This window comes from Mobula birostris, chromosome X (genome assembly GCF_030028105.1).
Source record: "Mobula birostris isolate sMobBir1 chromosome X, sMobBir1.hap1, whole genome shotgun sequence".
Classification (NCBI taxonomy): Eukaryota; Metazoa; Chordata; class Chondrichthyes; order Myliobatiformes; family Myliobatidae; genus Mobula; species Mobula birostris.
Genome location: NC_092402.1, coordinates 50,273,991 through 50,297,558, shown reverse-complemented (window position 1 = coordinate 50,297,558; position 23,568 = coordinate 50,273,991). Strand labels below are relative to the sequence as shown.

At 41.4% G+C, this 23,568-nt stretch overlaps 2 protein-coding genes across 7 annotated transcripts in view; one reads left to right on the top strand and one right to left on the bottom strand.

Annotated features, from left to right (window-relative positions):
* LOC140191614 (signal transducer and activator of transcription 1-like) overlaps window positions 1-8,104 on the top strand; it is a 97,459-nt gene extending 89,355 nt beyond the window's left edge. For all 6 annotated transcript variants that reach the window (XM_072249168.1, XM_072249169.1, XM_072249167.1 and 3 more), the window contains one exon: window positions 4,405-8,104. In XM_072249168.1, coding sequence (XP_072105269.1) covers window positions 4,405-4,442 — 38 coding nt within the window. In that variant the 3' untranslated portion in view covers window positions 4,443-8,104. The remainder of the gene's footprint in view (window positions 1-4,404) is intronic.
* An 8,769-nt stretch (window positions 8,105-16,873) lies between these two features.
* Window positions 16,874-23,568, bottom strand: part of LOC140191308 (glutaminase liver isoform, mitochondrial-like) — a 72,240-nt gene continuing 65,545 nt past the window's right edge. The window contains exons 16-18 of the mRNA XM_072248584.1: window positions 22,047-22,123; window positions 20,318-20,381; window positions 16,874-17,758 (exon numbers count right to left, since the gene is read on the bottom strand). Coding sequence (XP_072104685.1) covers window positions 17,566-17,758; window positions 20,318-20,381; window positions 22,047-22,123 — 334 coding nt within the window. The 3' untranslated portion in view covers window positions 16,874-17,565. The remainder of the gene's footprint in view (window positions 17,759-20,317; window positions 20,382-22,046; window positions 22,124-23,568) is intronic.

Genomic DNA, 23,568 nt, shown 5'->3' with positions numbered 1-23,568 from the left:
CCCCATCTCTTTTGGCTCCACACATGGATTGCCATTCTGATGTTCCAAAGGACCAATTGCAATCTTTTTGCTCTTGACGCATCTGTAGAATCCCTTGGGATTCTCCTTCAGCTTGTCAACCTCTTGCCTTCTTTTAGCCCTCCTGATCTGAGTGTTTTCTTGCATTTCTTGTATTATATACGAGGGGTGATTGATAAGTTCGTGACCTAAGGTAGAAGGAGTCAATTTTAGAAAACCTAGCACATTTATTTTTCAACATAGTTCCCTCCTACATGTACACACTTAGTCCAGCAGTCGTGGAGCACACGGATCCCTTCTTTGTAGAAGTAGTCCACAGCAGGGGTGATTGATAAGTTCGTGGCCTAAGGAAGAAGGGGAAAGTTATTAGCCTCAAACTTTCTGCATTATCACTCAAAGAGTTGAACTGCACGTGCATGTAATGAGAGCATCTTGGACCTCCAGGTGGTCCACAGCAGGGGTGATTGATAAGTTTGTGGCCATAGGTAGAAGGAGATGACTTAACGTCTTCTTCTGCCTTAGGCCACAAACTTATCAATCACCCTTGCTGTGGACCACTTCTGGAGGTCCAAGACGCCAACTTCTACAAAGAAGGGATCCGTATGCTCCATGACCGCTGGACTAAGTGTGTAAATGTAGGAAAAATAAATGTGCTAAGTTTTCTAAAATTGACTCCTTCTACCTTAGGTCACAAACTTATCAATCACCGCTTGTAAGTACCTCATTTGTTCCTACCTGCTATACACCACTTCTCTCTCTCTTCCCTCCTCCCCCACAAACCAGGGCTTCAATATCTCTTGAAAACCAAGTCCCCATACACCTGTTACTTTACCCTTTATTCTGACAAGCACATGCAAGCTTAGTACACTCAAAATTTCACTTTTGAAGGCCTCCCACTTATCAAATACACTTTTGTCAAAAAACACCCTGTCTCAATCCACACTTGCCAAATATTTTCTGATACCATCAAAATTGGCCTTTTTCAATTTAGAATCTCAACCCATGGACCAGACGTATCTTCTTGCATATTTACTTTGAAACTAATGGCATTGTGATCACTACAGACTTCTGTCACTTGCCCTGGCTCATTCCCTAATAGCAGATCAAGTATTGCACATTCTCTCATTGGGACCTCTACGTACTGATTAAGTAAACTTTCCTGAACATATTTGACAAACTTTATCCCACCCAGTCCTTTTACAATATGGGAGTTACATTCAATATGTGGAAAGTTAAAATTGCCTGCTATAACAACCTCATGCTTTTTAAAACAGTCTGTGATCTCTCTGCAAATTTGTTCCTCTAAATCCCTCACATTGTTGTGTGGTCTATAATATAGCCTCATTAATATGGTCATACCTTTCTTATTCCTCAGTTCATCCCATAAAGCCTTACTAGATGAATTCTTCAGTCTGTTCTGACTGAGCACTGCTGTGACATTTTTCATATTGTTTACATTCATTCATTCAATTTGTTCTGATGCTCTGGGTGATGTAGGCAATGAAAAAAGAAACGTTTGTTGTTCATCAGTTGACATAATTCTTCCCAGGGAAATGTGTTCCATGATCGGAGTCAATGTGACATGGCAATCTCCGTCTAGGAATATAGTTCTCCATCAGAGTTTTTGTTGTGTGAGTGGTGTCACGTACCTTGTGACAGGTTAAAGGACCAGCAGAAATGTAAAACACTTCGGAGTCCAGTATTGCTACTAACTAATGGTATTTATTTGTAACTACGCAATACAGTAATATAAATGCAGATATATAAAACAGGTTAGCAATGATTATATAAGTAAGTGTGGAAATAGATGAAAACCAAGCTTCTTCAAGTCTAGGGGTAAATAGCCTTATGATGATGAGTAAAGTTCAGTTCAGTTTGTGGTATTGAGTTGAGTAGTGATGGAGAGAGAGGGAGAGATTTGAGTCTTCAGGTGAGCTGACGCCGTCGATCTTCCCATTGTCCTCCGAAATCCTTTAGAAGTCACCGACTGTGACCACAACAAAGGGGACAGTTCTTCTGTGGTGGAGCTATCAACCCAGGCGAGGGTTGGACACACAAATAACTCCCCACCGGTCACACCCTTTACACACTGCGAGAGCCACTGATCGATCCTCCAAAACCCACCTTTTCTGTGGGCACAACAAAGCTCATTCAGTGTCCAAACCTGTGTGCCTGTAGGTCTAACAGCTGACCTTCTATTTATCTCACCGTGCTGAACACCATCTGTCCATCAAGCAGCTCCTCCCTTCTCTCTCTGTAAGAACTTGGAAGCTTACAGCTTGCAGTGTCCTTGCAGAAAGTATAAACATACTGTGAGCAGTCTTCGCCCCACCCTCTCTCTCTCTCTCTTCCTCTCTCTTTTTAACTCACTCTCTCTTTTAAAAGCACTGTTCATAGGGGTAATTCAGGACCCCATCACAGTGGCAATGGCTGTCTTTGCTGGAATAGCTTCCACACATTTTGAAAACTGACCATATGGGGCAGGAGCATTTAACCGTGGTAGCTTTTCTGTTCAAGGATTTGTTTCCTGGCATGTCATTGCATCTTTCAAATTTTTGTCAAGCTTGTGTGCTGAGCTTTGGATTGCAAAAGGTGATCAGATTCCCCAATGGCAGTGGAATCCAGTGTGTCCTAGGCAGTGTATCTGCTATGGCAGATAAGGAAGCAATGTAGTTGGAGCTACTAGTCTATAACGAATGCCATATCTCCATGCTCCATGACTGGTTCTGGATGGAGAATGGTAGGAAGTTAAAACACTTCTCCTGGCTAGAGGGTTGAGCTTGTATCTCTTGAATATTTATTGAGGTACAGCATGGAATAGACCCTTCGAGCTGCGCCACCCAGTAGCCCCTGATTGTAGCCCCTAGCCTAATCGTGGGACAATTTACAATGACTTTGGAACACCTGGAGAAAACTAACGCATTTTGTGGGGAGGGCATACAGACTCCTTACGAATGACAGAGTTGAACTCTGGCCCATGCTGTAATAGCATGGGCCAATCTTTTATGTTCATCTGTGATGGAGTTCAACTTCATTTCCATAATTCCAGTTGTTGGGTTCACTCACTGCAGATGTTCTTGGCGATACTCTTATTTCTCTTATTCCTTCCTCTGGTGCTCCCTTTGCAGTTTCATCTGTGAATGCATTTCTATGGCTTTGCATTATAGGCATTTTGGGATAGCTTTTACATTTGAATACAGCAACTTCTGATGTCAGTTGTATGACATACACAGGCTCTTGTGCTAGGCCATTCTTGATTGGGGTTCCTATAGCCGTAAGAAATCCTCTTTGTCTCCATAAGTATCCAAAGTCATGAACAACTCTTAAAAGTATAGCAAGAATTGGTGTAGATATTAACTGATCTTCCTTCTGCCTGTTACACAAAGGCATGAGCAGCCATGCTTCCTGATGTCAGCACTTCAGTTCCCATCCAGCCATTGAACTCCTCCCTTAAGATTGAGGAGCTATCAGTGTACAGAATCAGAGCTGGGTTCGATAAAGATGTGTTCTTTAGTAATAATTTGCATCTTCATGGCATGTTATTGTTCTTGTACAGTCACGGTCATCATGGGCATACAGACGATAAGAATGTAGCTGGATTCACTGGGCTTGCTTGTTGAATTGTTGCTTTTATTCAGTATATTTTGGGATCGTGAAGTCTTTATGTTCTTCCTCAGGCATACTTTAGCTCGGTTAATGTGACTAAAGTGGCCCAGTCGATTTTTATAAGACATAGGAGCAGAATTAGGTGATTCAACCCATCAAGTCTGCTCCACCAATTTTGGTTGTAGTTTTGTTTGGGGTGGGGGTATGAGGAAAAAGGGAACATTTAGCTGTTTTTTTAAAAAAAATATCTATCTGACAACCACTTTAATTGTATTATCTTCTGAAATTTTACTGAGAATTGTACAGATAGCATAAAATGTTTTGATCAAAAATTGCTCATTTTGTACAGTATGATAACCTTGCACAGATAAAAATGAGGCTAAAGTGAAAAAACATTGCAGTGTATTGTTGGGGTGATGCTGAAGCATTATGGAGTTGAGTGTGCTTTACTACACATTTAACTATGCTTTACCTGACCTGGAATAAGAACAAGGTCTTTACTAATAATAATGTCCTTTTTCTTAATAAACACACCTTAAGAAGGACAGGGATAGATGGGGACTTGGAAATATTTTAGTGAGATACTCTGTCAAATTTATTTCAGCGTACTATGAGCAAGAACACAAAATTAATTTTCCTTCTCGGGGCAAGTTGCTACTTTGATCTTCTCGGGTTCCTCTTAAATTGAAGAGGGATAGTTTTCTCCCTATTCTGCTTTTAGCGTAATGAAACATCTTTCTCTATCACTTGCTCATTATATTCTCTTTTCCCTCCCAACAGATTTCATGGATTGGATTGGATTTGACACCGACTCCTGAAGTATTGAGTGGTGACATGGTGCATTCAAGAGATCTATTTCTGATACAGAATAAGTCTTCAATGTAATGGTTTCTGGTGTTAGGACATGGAACCTCTTCCAATTTCAATGATCTGTATGCTATGGAAAATTTGTTTCCAAAGTGCGCTCAATTCTGAGATTGTTCTTGCTGTAAACAAACCTTTAAAGTCCTTAATCCATATTGTATGTAAAAGCAAGCTAATACTGATGATGCACAAAAGAAGGGTTTTTGCCTCCAGCAGAGTACTATCTGGTTCTCATGCCGTGGGAAGGTTTTATCTGGATTGGTGTAATCTTGAAGAAATATTGACAACAAAGAAAGAGTGCAGACCCCTACTGTTTTCCCCTTGCCCTCAATCAAAACCAACACTAAACTTGATGTCCTTCCCCCACCCAAACCCCATTGCTTTAGAGCACTACAGCACAGAAACAGGCCCTTTAGCCAATCTAGTCCTTGCCAGCCTGATCCCCAGCCTAGTCCTATTTATCTGGATCATGGCCCTCCTTGCTCTTCTCATCCATGTGCCTATGTAAATGCTATTAAATGTTACAATAGAACCCACATCCATCACTTCTGGCAGCTCATTCCACACTTTAATTACTCTCTGAATGAAGAAGTTCCCCATCTGGCGATAGCATTTGTAGGAATGATGCATTCAGTGAATGAAATTCGTAGGAATAATTGTGAATATTAAACAATGTTACTTACCTTTGTCTAGGTTCAGTGCGTTCAGTATTTTTTGTTTTTGCACTGCACTTTAGATGTGGAGAACGTCATTTGCCCACAATTATCATAGTTCAGGATTGGTCTTGGGGAGAGGGAAACATGATGCTTTTTTAAATTACAATTACTACAGGTTTCTCTGTGGGTTTGCTAGCTTTTGTTCATCATTAACTTGCCACCTTTTGCCATCATTTCTCCAGTGTGCCTACATGTGCATTATAGTTGTTGCAGAGATGCCTCAACTTTACTTCTTGGTTCAAGCCCCACTGCAGGACTTGGGCACTGACCCTTGACTGAGGGAATGTTACATTATCTTTTGGATGATATGACAACCTGAGGCCCCATTTACCTCCATGGATGGATGCAAAGATGTTTGGTTGGGGGGGGAGGGGGAAGTGAAGAAGGAAACAGGGAATTCAAAAGATTTTATACAGATCCATCTAAGTAACATAAATTTCCTTTTTTTTACCACCACATGTAGTTCTTGATTTTGTTCACTGGTGGTTAAATAACCTCATGACACAGAGGTACAGGGTTTCTTTGCTTTCAATAATTATCCTTCAGTTCTATTGCCAGCATGTGTTGGAAGAGGTTTCCTTCAATTTTTAGGGATAGTTAAAGATATTCCACAACAAACCTGTGTTTTAAAAACTGTTTTCCACATAAGCTGATAGTACCACCAGAGAGGTTGTGTCCTTTGCTGCTGCTTATACATATTCAACCCTAAGGCTTGTTTTAGGAGCACCCAAAGATTAAAACCCAATAAGGCAGCATTGATGAACTTCTCATACTAAAAGTAAAGGCCACATTTTCTGTTCCTTTTTAAAACTCGAGTTACTTTATCTTTCATATCTTATGATAGATTATAAGAAATCCTAGAAACAGATCTGTTCAGGAATTCTGTGCTCGTATTTTGAGATAAGAGGAAAGAGTTGGAAAGCCCTCGAGCTATACCTCTGAGTTAGGAAGTTTTAATTAATAGAGAGCTCCAAGTCTTAACCACGGCTGAATAGGTAGTACTCTTGGCTCTGAGTTGATTTCATCTTATTCCAGAGATTTGCACACCAAAAAAAAAATAGGCTGGCATTCCAACTGCTGTGCTCCAGAAGTACTGCATTGACACAGATTTGGAAGAGATGTTAAACCACAGCTCTGTTTGAGATGAATGTGAGAAATCTTATGACACTACCTTGAACAACATTGGAATTATCCTTGGTGTACTACATGATACTTTTCTCACAACGTACACTGCTAAAGAGGGTGTATAGTATTATTATGGCACAGCTTTCTGAAGCTTGCTCTGAACAAAATAGCTACCACATCTCTTGTATCGGAACAGTGTCTGTGTTTCAAATGTATTTTATTGTCTGTAAAGCACTTTAAGATGTCCTGAGGTCAAGAAGGGTAACAAAGAAAAGCAAGTTGGTCACCTTTTTAATACGGCGGATAATTGTGCAATAGTTCTCTGCTCCAGAATTTTGGGGCAATAACCTTTGATTGTCCTGAAAACAAGAATTAACTTCTTGTTTTAGAAGTCGTGGATATTGTTTAAGCACTTAATTCCTTCTGCCATAAAAAATAGATTTATCTGGATTGAAATTTAGATTCATCTCTGTTTTCAAAAGGCCTTTAAGGTACTGAGTAATAGTAATGAATAAAGCTAGAATGCAAAGAGCAGAAATTAAGGACATCTTAGTGCATTGGAAGAAAATGTGTGGTGGTGTGTTCCACCAGAGTCAGTGCTGGGGCCACCACTGTTCACAATAGTGGTTTAGATTCTGGGATCAAAAGCATACAACTTGAAATATATGTGATATTGGAGAGGGCAGTTACTAATGAAGAGGACCACAAAAAATTGTTGGATTCTGATAAATTTTCAAAATGGGCAAATTATTGGCAACTGCGTTAAACACAAGTGTGAAGTTATACAATTGTGGGAAGAATAGGGAGGTCACTTGGCACATATGACTCATTTGTGGAAATGGATGTAGGGAAGAGTTTGTGAATCAGAATTCCTAGGATATTTGAGAGAGCAGCAAAACCCTTAATACCACTGGCTGTGCCCACAAATTGTATACTATAAATACTACAAGAATATCAGTTGGATACAACAGATGCTTAATTTTAAACTCTCTTCATGGAACACAGCTGAATTTCCATGGGTTGCTCACTGGAATATGTATTTGGAGTTTGGTTCGCTCTGTATTTTCAATACATTGCAAATTAGATGCAATACTTAAAGCAACTGAATGTACCTTGGTACACTGACCTCATTGCAGGTTACCTTAAATGTAATTGAGAGCTGTTGTGGAAATAACTGATGTACACATTTTTTTTGATTTATACATTCCCTCCAGTTTCAGTGGAGCTTTATATTCCATAAGGTGTTTGTACCTTGTTTGGTGATTGGTTCAAGAAGTTGTTTTTGTATCCAGATTGCACAGTTAACCTGTGCCTTCTATAGGACGTGATATTTTAGGGTCTTTGCAGACCTGAATTCCACTTGCATTCTTCCCTAATGCACTGTCAAGCTTCTCAAGTAGTTCAGTTGCAATCTTTACTTAAGTTATCTGGGTGGGGGAGAATGAAGTGCATAATAATGTTTAGGACTCTCCACTTGCTCCCTCTCCCTATTTTATTTCTTCTCTACTTGTTCCTTGATGTTACGGCGTGTTAAAGCTCTTACATTCAGTCGTAATGTCCACCATGTTTCCAATAACACAGAGCAAGTGTGACTTTCTGAAGGCAAATGCAAAGCTGTCACAATTCTCATAGTATCAGTTGACCAATGCTATGCAATATGTCCCTACGTGTATTGTGATTCTATTAATTGTTTTTTTTTTTCAGGTTTATTGAATAATGCACTGCTTCTGTATTTTTCACAACTTGATTCATAGAATAAACCAATTTAAATGCTGTTTGAATCGTTTATCACTGGAACCAAAATTAAAAGTAAGTGGCAGATATAGACATAGAAACATAGAAAACCTATAGCACAATACAGGCCCTTCGTCCCACAAAGCTGTGCTGAACATGACCCTACCTTAGAACTACCTAGGCTTTACCCATAGCCCCCTATTTTTCTAAGCTCCATGTACCTATCCAGGAGTCTCTTAAAAGACCCAATCGTTTCCGCCGCCAGCAGCCCATTCCACGCACTCACCACTCTCTGCGTTTTTGAAAACGAAACTTACACCTGACATCTCCTCTGTACCTACTTCCAAGCACCTTAAAACTGTGCCCTCCCGTGCTAGCCATTTCAGCCCTGGGAAAAAGCCTCTGACTATCCACACGATCAACGTCTCTCATCATCTTGTACACCTCTATCAGGTCACCTCTCATCCTCCGTCGCTCCAAGGAGAAAAGGCCAAGTTCACTCAACCTATTCTCATAAGGCATGCTCCCCAATCCAGGCAACATGCTTGTAAATCTCCTCTGCACCCTTCCTATGGTTTCCACATCCTTCCTGTAGTGAGGCCACCAGAACTGAGCACAGTACTCCAAGTGGGGTCTGACCAGGGTCCTATATAGCTGTAATATTACCTCTCGGTAATATCTTGGCTTTATTTCTAGATAACATGATCTTTTTATAAAATATTTCATTGTTTTTATGGGATCTGGCAGTTGTAGTTTGTCTTTGTCCCACAATTCCAACAATAACTCATTGGCCAATATTAGATATCTGCTTGTTAATACAAATATCTAATCAGCTAGTCATAGAAACATAGAAAACCTACAGCACAATACAGGCCCTTCAGCCCAAAAAGCTGTACTGAACATGTCCTTACCTGAGAAATTACCTCGGGTTACCCATAGCCCTCTATTTTTCTGAGCTCCATGTACCCATCCAGGAGACTCTTAAAAGAACCTATCATAGTCATAGTCATACTTTATTGATCCCGGGGGAAATTGGTTTTCGTTACAGTTGCACCATAAATAATAAATAGTAATAGAACCATAATAGTTAAATAGTAATATGTAAATTATGCTAGTAAATTATGAAATAAGTCCAGGACCAGCCTATTGGCTCAGGGTGTCTGACCCTCCAAGGGAAGAGTTGTAAAGTTTGATGGCCACAGGCAGGAATGACTTCCTATGATGCTCTGTGCTGCATCTCGGTGGAATGAGTCTCTGGCTGAATGTACTCCTGTGCCCACCCAGTACATTATGTAGTGGATGGGAGACATTGACCAAGATGGCATGCAACTTAGACAGCATCCTCTTTTCAGACACCACCGTCAGAGAGTCCAGTTCCATCCCCACAACATCAGTGGCCTTACAGATGAGTTTGTTGATTCTGTTGGTGTCTGCTACCCTCAGCCTGCTGCCCCAGCACACAACAGCAAACATGATAGCACTGGCCACCACAGACTCGTGGAACATCCTCAGCATCGTCCAGCAGATGTTAAAGGATCTCAGTCTCCTCAGGAAATAGAGACGGCTCTGACCCTTTTTGTAGACAGCCTCGGTGTTCTTTGACCAGTCCAGTTTATTGTCAATTCGTATCCCTAGGTATTTGTAATCTTCCGGTATTTGTAATCATATCTGCCTCCACCACTGTCGCCGACAGCCCATCACATGCACTCACAACTCTGTGTTTTTCTAAAAAAACTTACTCCTGACATCTCCTCTGTACCTACTTCCAAGCACCTTTTAAAACTGCACCGTCTCATGCTAGCTATTTCAGCCCTGGGAAAAAGCCTCTGACTATTCACACAATCAATGCCTCTCATCATCTTATACACCTCTATCAGGTCACCTCCCATCCTCCGTCGTTCCAAGGAGAAAAGGCTGAGTTCACTTAACCTATTCTTATAAGGCATGCTCCCCAATCCAGGCAACAACCTTGTAAATCTCCTCGGCACCCTTTCTATGGTTTCCACATCCTTCCTGTAGTGAGGTGACCAGAACTGAGCACAGTACTCCAAGTGGGGTCTGACCAGGGTCCTGTATAGCTGCAACATTACCTCTCTCCTAAACTCAATCCCACGATTGATGAAGGCCAATGCACCTTATGCTTTGTTAACCAGAGTCAACCTGTGCAGCAGCTTTGAGTGTCCTATGGACTCGGACCCCAAGATCCTGCTGATCCTCCACACAGGCAAGAGTCTTACCATTAATACTATATTCTGCCATCATATTTGACCTACCAAAATGAACCACCTCACACTTATCTGGGTTGAACTCCATCTGCCCAGTTTTGCATCCTATCAATGTCCCGCTGTAACTTCTGACAGCCCTCTACACTATCCACAACACCTCCAACCTTTGTGTCATCATCAAATTTACTAACCCATCCCTCCACTTCCTCATCCAGGTCATTTATAAAAATCACAAAGAGAAGGGGTCCCAGAACAGATCCCTGAGGCACACCACTGGTCACCGACCTCCATGCAGGATATGATCCGTCTACAACCATTCTTCGCCTTCTGTGGGCAGGCCAGTTCTGGATCCACAAAGCAATGTCTCTTTGGATCCCATGCCTCCTTACTTTCTCAATAAGCCTTGCAGGGGGTACCTTATCAAATTCCTTGCTGAAATCCATATACACTACATCTACTGTTCTACCTTCATCAATGTGTTTAGTCACATCCTCGAAATATTCAATCAGGCTTGTAAGGCACAACCTGCCTTTGACAAAGCCATGCTGACCATTTCTAATCATACGCCTCTCCAAATGTTCATAAATCCTGCCTCTCAGGATCTTCTCCATCAACTTACCAACCACTAAAGTAAGACTCACTGGTCTATAATTTCCTGGGCTATCTCTACTCCCTTTCTTGAATAAGGGAACAACATCTGCAACCCTCCAATCCTCCAGAACCTCTCCCGTCCCCATTGATGATGCAAAGATCATTTCTCCTCCCTCGCCTCCCACAGTAGCCTGAGATACATCCTGTCTGGTCCCAGTGACTTATCGAACTTGATGCTTCCCAAAAGCTCCAGTGCACCCTCTTTCTTAATATCTACATGCTGAAGCTTTTCAGTCCACTGTAAGTCATCCCTACAATTGCCAAGATCCTTTTCCATAGTGAATACTGAAGCAAAGTACTCATTAAGTACCTCTGCTATCTCCTCCACTTTTCCACTGTCACACTTGATTGGTCCTATTCTCTCATGTCTTCTTGCTCTTCACATACTTGTAGAATGCCTTGGGGTTCTCCTTAATCCTGTTCGCCAAGGCCTTCTCATGGCCCCTTCTGGCTCTCCTGATTTCATTCTTAAGCTCCTTCCTGCTAGTCTTATAATCTTCTAGATCCCTATCATTACCTAGTTTTTTGAACCTTTCATAAGCTTTGCTTCTTGACTAGATTTACAACAGCCTTTGTACACCACAGTTCCTGTACCCTACCATCCTTTCCCTGTCTCATTGGAATGTACCTATCCCAATCCAATGCTATGGTCACTATCTCCAAAATGCTCTCCCACTGAGAGACCTGACAATTGACCAGATTCATTTTCCAATACCAGATCAAGTACAGCCTCTCCTCTTGTAGGCTTATCTATATATTCTGTCGAGAAACCTTCCTGAACACACCTAACAAACTCCACCCCATCTAAACCCCTTGCTCTAGGGAGATGCCAATTGATATTTGGGAAATTAAAACCTCCCATCACGACAACCTTGTTATTATTGCTCCTTTCCAGAATCTGTCGCCCTATCTGCTCCTCGATGTCCCTGTTACTATTGGGTGGTCTATTAAAAACACCCAGTAGTTATTGACCCCTTCCTGTTCCTAACTTCCACCCACGGAGACTCCATAGACAATCCCTCCATGACTTCCTCCTTTTCTGCAGCCATGACACTATCTCTGATCAACAGTGCCGCGCCCCCACCTCTTTTGCCTCCCTCCCTGTCCTTTCTGAAACATCTCAAGCCTGGCACTCGAAGTAGCCATTCCTGCCCCTGAACCATCCAGGTCGCGTGGAAGTTACTCAATGCATAAAAGCATGCAGATGTGGTCAACAGGCTCAGTTGTTGTTCAGACCAAACATCAGCATGGGGAAGTAATGTGATCTAAGTAACTTTGACTGTGAAATGATTGTGCCAGACGGTGTGGTATGAGTATCTTAGAAACTGCTGATGTCCTGGGATTTTCTCACACAACAGTCTGTAGAGTTGTGCGATGAACAAGAAAACATCCAGTTGAACAGCAGTTCTGAGGGCGAAAATGCCTTGTTCATGAGAGAGGTCAGAGAATGACCAGACTGGTCCAAGCTGACAGAAAGTTGGCAGCAACTCAAATAACCACACGTTACAACAGTGGTGCGCAGAAGACTGCCTTGGAACACACAACACATTGAACCTTGAAGCGGACTGACTACAGCAGAAGCCCACCTAAGGTTCCACTCCTGTACTTAATAAAGTGACCACTGAAGTTGTATTCCTTTTGCAAGGAATAAATCTGAAATGGGCTTTTCTCACACCTGTGTAGTTTGAACAGCAGGCAAAATGGAGTCATCTCTAAAGTCACTGTTTTGGGAAATAGGATCAGACAGAGGCTTATTGATGTAGGGAAAGTTGAGTAGATGGCCTTATTCTGCTCATCCCCATCCCATCCAGGGTTTCAACCCATTAATTTGCAATTAACTAATTAGCCAATCGTGTGGCAGTGATTCAATGCCTAAAAGCATGCATGCATGGGCAATAGGTTCAGTTGTTCAGGCCAAATATCAGAATGGGGAAAGTTCTCTTGAAAGTATCATTGGAAGGGCAGATGACAGTGCCAAAGATAAAGTAGCTAGTTTATAAACAGAGGCAATGTGTAGTGAAGAGATGCTGTTGATAGGGCAAAATTACAGTCAACAGGATAAGTTGCAATGTAAAAGGCAGACAAAATTGAGAAGGGTGAATACAGGACTGAAGGTGCTGTATTTGTGTGCAGTATACAGAACAAGGTAGGTGACCTGTAGCACAGCTAGAAATTGGCATGTATGATGTAGGCATCACTGAATTGTGGTTTAAAACTTAATGTCCAAGGATACATATTGTATATAAAGGACCAGCAGGAAGGCAGAGGGGGTGGTGTTGCTCTGTTGGTAAAAAATGAAATCAGATCATTAGAAAGAGGTGACATAGAGTCAGAGGGTGTAGAATCAATGCTGATAGAGCTAAGGAACTGCAAGGGTGAAAAAGACCCTCATGGGAGTTGTATACAGACCCCCAAACAGTAATAAGGATGTGGTCTACAAATTACAACGGGAGATAGAAAAACGCATGTCAAAAGGGCAATGTGACAATAGTCTGGGGGGATTTCAATAGGCAGGTAGATTGGGAAAATCAGGTTGGTGCTGGATTCCAGGAGGGAGTCTAGAGTGCCTACGAGATGGCTTTTTAGATTTTATTGTAAAATGAACTGAAATTGATTAGCGACCTTAAGGTAAAAGAATCTTTTGGGGGAGGTGATCATAATATGATCGAATTCACCCTAAATTTGAGAAGGAGAGGCTAAAGTCAAATGTATTACAGTGGAGTAAAGGGAATTACAGAGGCATGAGAATTGATTGGAAAAGAGCACTGGTAGGAACAATGACAGAGCAGCAATGGCTGGAATTTCTGGAAGCAATTCAGAAGGCACAAGGTATATACATCATAAAGAGGAAAAAGTATTCTTAAGGAAAGATGACACAACTGCCGCTAATGAGAAAACCAACATAAAAGCCAAAGGCGGGCATATAATAGAGCAAAAATTAGTGAAAAGTTAGAGGATTGGGAAGCTTTTAAACACCAACAGAAGGAAACTAAAAAAGTCTATAAAGAAGGAATAGATGGAATACGGAAGTAAGTTAGCAAATAAATTAAAGAGGATACCAAAAGTTTCTTCACATACAAAATGCATTAGAGAGAGGCAAGAGTAGATATCGGACTGCTGGAAAATGATGCTGGAGAGGTGGTAATGGAGGATAAGGAAATGGCAGACAAACTGAATAAGTATTTTGCATCAGTCTTCACTGTGGAAGACACTAGCAGTATGCTGGAAATGTCAGGTGTCGGGGGCATGAAGTGTGTGAAGTTACCATAACTAGAGGAAACTGAAAGGTCTGAAGGTAGTTAAGTCACCTGAAAGAGGTGGCTGAAGAGATTGTGGAGGCATTAATAATGATCTTTGAAGAATCACTAGATTCTGGAATGGTTCTGGAAGACTGGAGAATTGCAAGTGTCACACCACCCTTCAAGAAGGGAGAGAGGCAGAAGAAAGGAAATTATAGGCCAGGTAGTCTGACCTCAGTGGTTGGGAAGACATTGGAGTTGATTGTTAAGGATGTGGTTTTGGGGTGCTTGGAGGCACATGGAGGCACATGATAAAATAGGCCAAAGTCAGCATGGTTTTCCAAAGGTTGCTTGACAAATCTGTTGGAATTCTTTGAAGAAACAAGAAACAGAATAGACAAAAGAGAATCAGTTGATGTGTACTTGGATTTTCAGACGGCCTTTGACAGTCTGCTAATCAAATTTGTAGATGACATGGCTTTGATGGGCCTTATTTCCAACAATAATGAGACAGGCTACAGAGGAGAAGTCAACACCCTGACACAGTGGTGCCAAGGAAACAACCTCTCCTCAATGTTGAAAAAAAATGGAGTTGATCATGGATTATAGGGGGAATGGAGACAGGCTAGCCCCTATTGACAACGATGGGACTGCAGTCGAGGGGGATGGGTAGTTTCAAGTTCCTTGGTATACATGTCACCGAAGATCTCGCCTGGATTTTGCATACTGGTTGTGTGGTGAAAAAGGCTCAACACAGCACCTCTTTCACCTCAGATGGCTGAAGAAGTTCATCATGAGTCCCCAGATCCTCAGGACTTTCTACAGGGGCAGCATGGAAGGCATCCTGGTTGGCTGTGTCATTGCCTGGTACGGGAACTGTACTACCCTCAGTCACAGGGCACTGCAGAGAGTGGTGCGGACAGCCCAGCGCATCTGAGAGTGTGAACTTTCCTCTATTCAGGACACTTACAGCAGCAGGTGCGTTAAAAGGGCCCAGAGGATCATCAGCAATTCCAGCCACCCCAACCACAAACTGTTTCAGCTGCTACCGTCTGGCAAACGGTACCACAGCATTAAAGGCCAGGACCAACAGGCTCCGGGATAGCTTCTTTCACCAGGCCTTCAGATTGATCAATACATGTTGATCTGATTGTTATCTGACTGTGCACTGATCTGATTGTTATCTGACTGTACATGCATGTAAACAGGGCAATTGAGCGTACGATTTTAGTGCTTGGGCAATATCCTCCCATGTTTCCCCTCTTTATTGCTTGTACATAGCGACGGAGACGCTACATAAAGATTTTTACTCCCTTGGGTGTAAGAAATAAAATAAATAAACAAACAAACAAACAAGGTGCCACACATGAGGCTGCTTAACAAGCTGTGAGCCCATGGTATTACAGGGAAGATTCTAGCTTGGATAAAGCAGTGGCTGGTTGGCAGGAGGCAAAGGGTGGGAATGAAGGGAGCCTTTTCTGTTTAGCTGCTGGTGACTAGTGGTGTTCCATGGGGGTCTGTGTTGGGATCGATTCTTTTTACATTATATATCAATAATTTGGATGATGGAATTGCTGGCTTTGTTGCAAAGCTTGCAGATGATATAAAGATAAGTGGAGGGGAGGTAGTTTTGTGGAAGTAGAGAGGCTACAGAAGGACTTAGGCAGATTAGGAGAATGAGCAAAGAAATGGCAGATTGAATAGTGTTGGGATGTGTACAGCCATGCACTTTGGTAGAAGAAATAAAAAGGTTGACTATTTTCTAAATGGAGAGAAAATATGAAAAACAGAGGTGCAAAAGGACTTGGAAGTCTTTGTGCAGGCTCCCCTAAAGGTTAACTTGCAGGTCGAGTTTGTGGTGAGGAAGGCAAATGCAATGTTAGCATTCATTTCAAGAGGACTAGAATATCAAAGCAAGGATGTAATGTTGAGATTTTATAAAGCACTGGTGGGGCCTCTCTTGGAGTATTGTGAGCAGTTTTGGGCCCTTTATCTTAGGATGTAGTAAAACTCCGGAGAGAGCTCAAAGGAGGTTCACGAGGTGATTCCAGGATTGAATGGCTTGTCATATGTAGAGCATCTGATGGCTCTGGGCCTGTATTCACTGGAATTCAGAAGAATAAGAGGTGACCTAATTGAAACCTATTGAATGGTGAAAGGCCTTGATAGAGTGGATGTGGGGAGGATGTTTCCTATGGTGGGAGAGTCTCAGACCAGAGGACACAGCCTCAGAATACAGGGGCATCCTTTTAGAATGTAGATGAGGAGGAACTCCTTTATGCAGAGAGTGGTGAGTCTGTGGAATTCTTTGTCACAGGCAGCTGTGGCAGCTAGACCTTTATGTATATTTAAGGCAGAGGTTGATAGATTCTTGATTGGTCAGGGCATGAAGGGATAGGGGGGAGAAGACAGGAGATTGGAGCTGAGAGGAAAATTGGATCGGCCGTGATGAAATGGCAGAGCAAATGATGGGCCAAATGGCCTAACTCTGCTCCTATATCTTGTGGTCTTATGGAAATATTAATTGATTCTCAAGGTCTGGGGAAAATTTCAGACTAATTAATCTTTTTCTTTACCTGTACTATAAGCCTGGCCAATATTTGAGGGGCTCGTGAAATAAAACTTTACTCAAGTCCAACCTGATGAATTGGGATAACACAATTCTTTGTCTAAATTTTTTATTGCATTACCACAAAATAAATAGTAATTTTAAAACCCCTGAATTATATCCAGAGCTTTGATTAGACAATGACATACAAATCTTATACACACCATAGCTGCTAGAGGGGCAGTCTTTTCATAATTCATAATATACAAGTACAACATTGACAAAAAGCAATCTACTAAAGCCTGGAGTATAACCTTAATTATACAGTACAAGGTCTGTGAGAAATTTATTTTCCTTATTACTGGTTTTGAGGTTGCATTATTTCTAAATGAAGAGGGTACATAGCTTAAATATTTATCACATCCATTATAACTGCTGTATAGTCAGTTACACAGGGAATTGCACAAAAAGTGCTGGTGTGGGTATTTTATTAATCTGACCTTATTTTTATTTCTAATTGGATATCTTGTGTTTTATTCAACCTTTTCTGCTCTGTATTTCTTGTCATAGATTTTCAAAACTTGACTTTTGAATCAACAGCTATCAAACAGAGTAGTAAGGAGTTCTCGTCAGTTTATTTTGGGCATCATCTCTTGATTTGGTCTTGCACAGCTGATGGAGCCAACCATCCAAAACATGAAGAAATCTACAAAGAGTGGGCTTAGATTTGGCTGTAATGAGTCGAACTGGCCTTTGGAAACATGATTGTTCTATTAGACACTGCCATTTCACAACTACACAATACATCACAGACATGACACAGGCACCAGGGCTGACTTTCAGGCTTTTCTAACCAGAGGAGCAGGCGATGGTTCAGTTCCTTCACTAATCTCCTTTGCATTTTCATCAGATGTATCCTGTTCACAGCCCGGTTTCTCAGGTAATGGGTATGACATCTGATAGTTCCTTAGCAGATTTACAACTTGCTGATGATTGAAATGAATTGCGTCATCAAGAGGAGTGTTGCCCCACCTGTGAACAGAAGAAAGAATAACTGGGGACAACTCAAAATAGACTGTTGTTTCACATTCTCTGAACAGGTCTTCAAAGGAACAATTTTGGAAACTGATAGTTTTTCCTTATTTAAGGTGGTCCACCACAAGTATAACCAGACAATGGGAAGAAGAGCAGGTGGAGCTGAATTTATAATGCTGATTGAATTGGATTCCCATGAGTGATTATGGTGTTGATTTCAGGTAAAAATAATTGCTGCCATTTTCACAATTCAGAAGAGTCAGGCATTTATTTAAATGCGCTTTTGTTCAAATGGAGAGATGTTTTTCCTCCTACTCATGCTCAATGGTTATACGACGTTATGTCATGCTTAGATTTACAGAAGATTCGTTGTTCAATTTCTGAATCTCGTCAAGACTTTCAAACATCGTGGGGACCTTTTCTGAATTATTTTCAAAACCTTCAATTCATTGTTTAAATTCAGATGTTGGCTATTATTATTTTTTTTATTATATGAGAAGGTATTTTACCTTTTTCTCCTTAATGAACAGCTTCGGTCTTGGTAGGGGTTAGATTCTTTCTTTTTGTAATAAATTAGTATATTTCAATATAACTATTGATTAACTTACATGAATACAGGGTAATGAGATTGTTGTTATGGATAGATACTGTTGAACTCAGAAGTTTACATACACCTTAGCCAAATACATTTAAACTCAGTTTTTCACAATTCCTGACATTTAATCCTAGAAAACATTCCCTGTCTTAGGTCAGTTAGGATCACTAGTTTATTTTAAGAATGTGAAATGTCAGAATAATAGTAGAGAGAATGATTTATTTCAGCTTTTATTTCTTTCATCACTTTCCCAGTGGGTCAGAAGTTTGCATACACTTTGTTAGTATTTGGTAGCATTGCCTTTAAATTGTTTAACTTGGGTCAAACATTTTGGGTAGCTTTCCACAAGCTTATCACAGGAAGTTGCTGGAATTTTGTTCCATTCCTCCAGACAGAACTGGTGTAATTGAGTCAGGTTTGTAGGCCTCCTTGCTCGCACACGCTTTTTCAGTTCTGCCCACAAATTTTCTATCGGATTGAGGTCAGGGCTTTGTGATGGCCACTCCAACACCTTGACTTTGTTGTCCTTAAGCAAATTTGCCACAACTTTGGAGGTATGCTTGGGGTCATTGTCCATTTGGAAGACCCATGTACGACTGAGCTTTAACTTGCTGGCTGATGTCTTGAAATGTTGCTTCAATATATCCACATAATTGTCCTTCCTCATGATGCCATCTATTTTGTGAAGTGCACCAGTCCCTCCTGCAGCAAAGCACCCCCACAACATGATGCAGCCACCCCCATGCTTCATGGTTGGGATGGTGTTCTTCAGCTTGCAAGCCTCACCCTTTTTCCTCCAAACATAACGATGGTCATTGTGGCCAAACAGTTCAATTTTAGTTTCATCAGACCAAAGGACATTTCTCTAAAAAGTAAGATCTTTGTCCCCATGTGCACTTGCAAACTGTAGCCTGGCTTTTTTATGGCGGTTTTGGAGCAGTGGTTTCTTCCTTGCTGAGCAGCCTTTCAGGTTATGTCGATATAGGACTCGTTTTACTGTGGATATAGATACTTGTCCACCTGTTTCCTCCAGCATCTTCACAAGGTCCTTTGCTGTTGTTCTGGGATTGACTTGCACTTTTTGTGCCAAAGTACATTCACCTCTAGGAGACAGAATTATTCTCCTTCCTGAGCAGTATGATGGCTGCGTGGTCCCCTGGTGTTTATACTTGCGTACTATTGCTTGTACAGATGAACGTGGTACCTTCAGGCATTCGGAAATTGCTCCCAAGGATGAACCAGACTTGACATCATTTTCTGATCTCAATCCGATTGAAGATTTGTGGGCAGAACTGAAAAAGCATGTGCGAGCAAGGAGGCCTACAAACCTGACTCAGTTACACCAGTTCTGTCTGGAGGAATGGAACAAAATTCCAGCAACTTCCTGTGAGAAGCTTGTGGAAAGCAACCCAAAACATTTGACCCAAGTTAAACAATTTAAAGGCAATGCTACCAAATACTAACAAAGTGTATATAAACTTCTGACCCACTGGGAAAGTGATGAAAGAAATAAAAGCTGAAATAAATCATTCTCTCTACTATTATTCTGACATTTCACATTCTTAAAATAAAGTAGTGATCCTAACTGACCTAAGACAGGGAATGTTTTCTAGGATTAAATGTCAGGAATTGTGAAAAACTGAGTTTAAATGTATTTGGCTAAGGGGTATGTAAACTTCTGACTTCAACTGTATAACGTAATTGGTAGTTTTTAAAAAATCCTTTTTGACCTTTTATATATACTTTCTTGTACTCTGTATTCTTCTATGTAGAAACTAATAAAAATATTGGAAAGACATTTATGTATTACATATCAGGATAGAACTCAGCAACACAAAGAGCACCAGTATCTATCTTTCAAGTTGACTTAGTCCTGTGAATGGAGCAAAAAAGTTCATGTTGGGGCACAGCCTAGGGAGAGCGCCCTTCAAACCTTGCCTATGTCCTCCAAAGGCACTCACCTGTCCTTGCAGAATGGATTTACACGACATGCATCGAGAAGAAAGCAAACTACTTCCACGTGACCTGCATAAAATGGAACAAGCATTCAGTGATTTTAATGCAGCAGAGCTGAGGAAGAGATATGCAATGGATTTTCACAGATACATATAGATATAGATATATATATGATGAAGTCAACCCATGAACACTACCTCAATATTTTTGCTCTTTTTCCACTACTTATTTAATTTTTAAAATATCTCTTATTGTAATTTATAATATTTTATGTATTGCACTGTAGTATTGCCACCATACAACGAATTTCATGACATGTCAGTGATATTAAAACCATAAGATACAGGAGTGGAATTAGGACATTTGGCCCATCGAGTCTGCTCCGCCATTTCATCACGGCTGATCCATTTCCCTCTCAGCCCCAGTCTCCAGCCTTCCCCCTGTAATCCTTCATGCCCCAACTAATCAAGAATCTATCAACCTCTGCCCTAAATATACCCAATGACTTGGCCTCCTCAACCCGATTCTGGTTCACATCTGAGACCCAGATTAATATCCACTGATGTGCCCATATTCCTTTCCTTAGGCATCAATGGATCCTTGCAAACTTAAGCCATTTTTGTGAATACTGGCTCAGCATAAAAGGTACCCTTAGTCTGGCAGTGGTTACTAAACTGATCAACCTGCTCAGCACTACAAGTGATCTGCAAAACTGGTTTGATAGGAAATTTATCTGAAGTTGGTATTGAGCAACCTTTCAACAAGTACCTGCGTGAATGCCTATAGTCTCGTACATTACCAAAGATTGTTGGCGAGTGGTAGACAGCAATTAATTCTCAACCACAAACTATTTAAGGAAAGCGTACAGATTGCAACAACGGGGTGAACTGAAGGGGATAAAATCTTAAGTACATGGGCAAAGGTTTAAACCTACCGAGGAGGAGAAACTTCGGTTTTCAAACCGTTTCCCCAATTTGCTTCATGTAAAATGCATAAAGAATGGTGATTTGGATAGCAGATCTGTAGACTCCCACATAAAAAAAACCTAATACCTTTTTGATGTTTCATGTAAAATCTTAACACTTTCTCTCAACCCACAGATTGGGAACTAGTAAATAATCATTTGCACTGTTTAATAGATTAGTCCATATAATTAACAGTTACCAGCTGTGAGGCATTGTGCCATAGATTAACTGTTAATAAAGTTATACAGATGAAAACAGACCATTCAGCCCACCTTATCCATGCTGACTAACAGGGTCTCATCTGAACTAATCCCATCTTCCAGACTTGGCCGAAAGCCCTCAAGGCATAAGCAAATTGAGTGGTCATCCAGACATTTCTCAGATGCTGTCCGCGACTCTGCTTCCATCAGTCTCTCAGGAAGTGCGTTTCAGGTGCTCACCGCTCTCTGGGTGAGACCCCTCTTAAGTCTTTTACCCTAAAGTCCTTTAATTTTACCTACCTCTGCTTTAGGGAATAGTGCCCTGCAGTCTACCCTATCTATGCCCCTCATAATTTCATATACATCAGTTAAGCCTTCACTGTTGTAAAAGCAAATATATACCCATCTTATGGGGCAAGTTCTTCAGGTGTGGAATTGCGAGGGGCTGGGTAAAAACCAGTTGCTTTCAGTACTGAACAAAAGAGGAGGAATTGGAGCATTCCCCTGCTCCTCCCAATATTATGTAAGCTGGAAGGCCACACTACCAGAACTGATAACTTCATCCATACCTTCAGCGGCCGCTATGTGTAAGGGTGTACGGGAATCATAATCTTTCTGTTCCATGTCCATAGCAGATAGTGCAAATCTGGGGAAAATGAGACAGCACATTCTAGTCAGACCTGATTTAGTTGATAATATAGAACACAGAACAGTACAGCACAGGAACAAGCCCCGTGGCCCACAAAGTTGTGCCAAATCAATTACTATGTAATAAAATGGCTAACCGATCGACAGACGATGCAATAGCCACAGCTCTACACACCGTTCTTACACATCTGGAGAAGAAGGATGCTTATGTGAGAATGCTGTTCTTGGACTACAGTTCAGCATTCAACACCATAATTCCCTCCAGGTTCGACAGGAAAGCTCAGAGACCTCAGCCTTGACCCTGCCTTGTGTAGCTGGATCCCGGACTTCCTGTCAGATCACCAGCAGGTGGTACAAGTGGGCTCCCTCACCTCCAACCCCTCTGACTCTCGACACAAGAGCCCCTCAAGGTTGAGTACCAAGTTCCCTCCTTTACTCCCTGCATACCCATGACTGTCGCCACCCACAGCTCTAATCTGCTAATTAAATTTACTGATGATACAACATAGATTGGCCTAATCTCAAATAATAACAAGGCAGCCTACAGAGAAGAAGTTATCTTTCTGATGTCAAGAAAACAATCTCTCCCCTCAATGTTGCAAAAACAAAGGAGCTGGTTGTGGACTACAGGAGGAATGGAGACAGGCTAACCCCTATTGACGTCAATGGATCTGGGGTTAAGAGAGTGAACAGCTTTAAGTTCCTTAGCCTACACATCACGGAGGACCTCACGTGGTCTGTACACACCAGCTGTTTGGTGAAAAAAGCACAACAGCACCTCTTTCACCTCAGACAGTTGAAGAAGTTTGATTTGGGTCCCCAGATCCTAAGAACTTTCTATAGGGGCACGATTGAGAGCATCCTGACTGGCTGCATCACTGCCTGGTATGGGAACTGTATTTCCCACAATCGCAGGGCTCTGCAGAGAGTGGTGCGGACAGTCTAGTGCATCTGTATATGTGAACTTCCCACTGTTCAGGACATTTACAGAGACAGGTGTATAAAAAGGGCTTGTAGGATCACTGGGGACCCAAGTCACCCCAACCACGATCTATTCCATCTGCTACTATCCGGGAAATGGTACCGCAGCATAAAAGCCAGGACCAACGGGCTCCAGGACAGCTTCTTCCACCAGTCCATCAGACTGATTAACTCACGCTAATTTAAGTGTATTTCTATGTTACATTGACTGTTCTATTTATAATAAATTACTATGATTGCACATTGCACATTTAGATGGAGATGTAATGTAAAGATTTTTATTCCTCATGTATGTGAAGGATGTAAGAAATAATGTCAATTCAATTCAATTGAACTAAACTAATCTTTTCTGTCTACACAATGTCCAGATCCTTCCATTTTCTTCACATTCAGCTGCTTATCTAAGTGTCTCTTAAAACCCCTTAATGTTTCTGCCTCTACCACCTCCCCAGACACCTATCA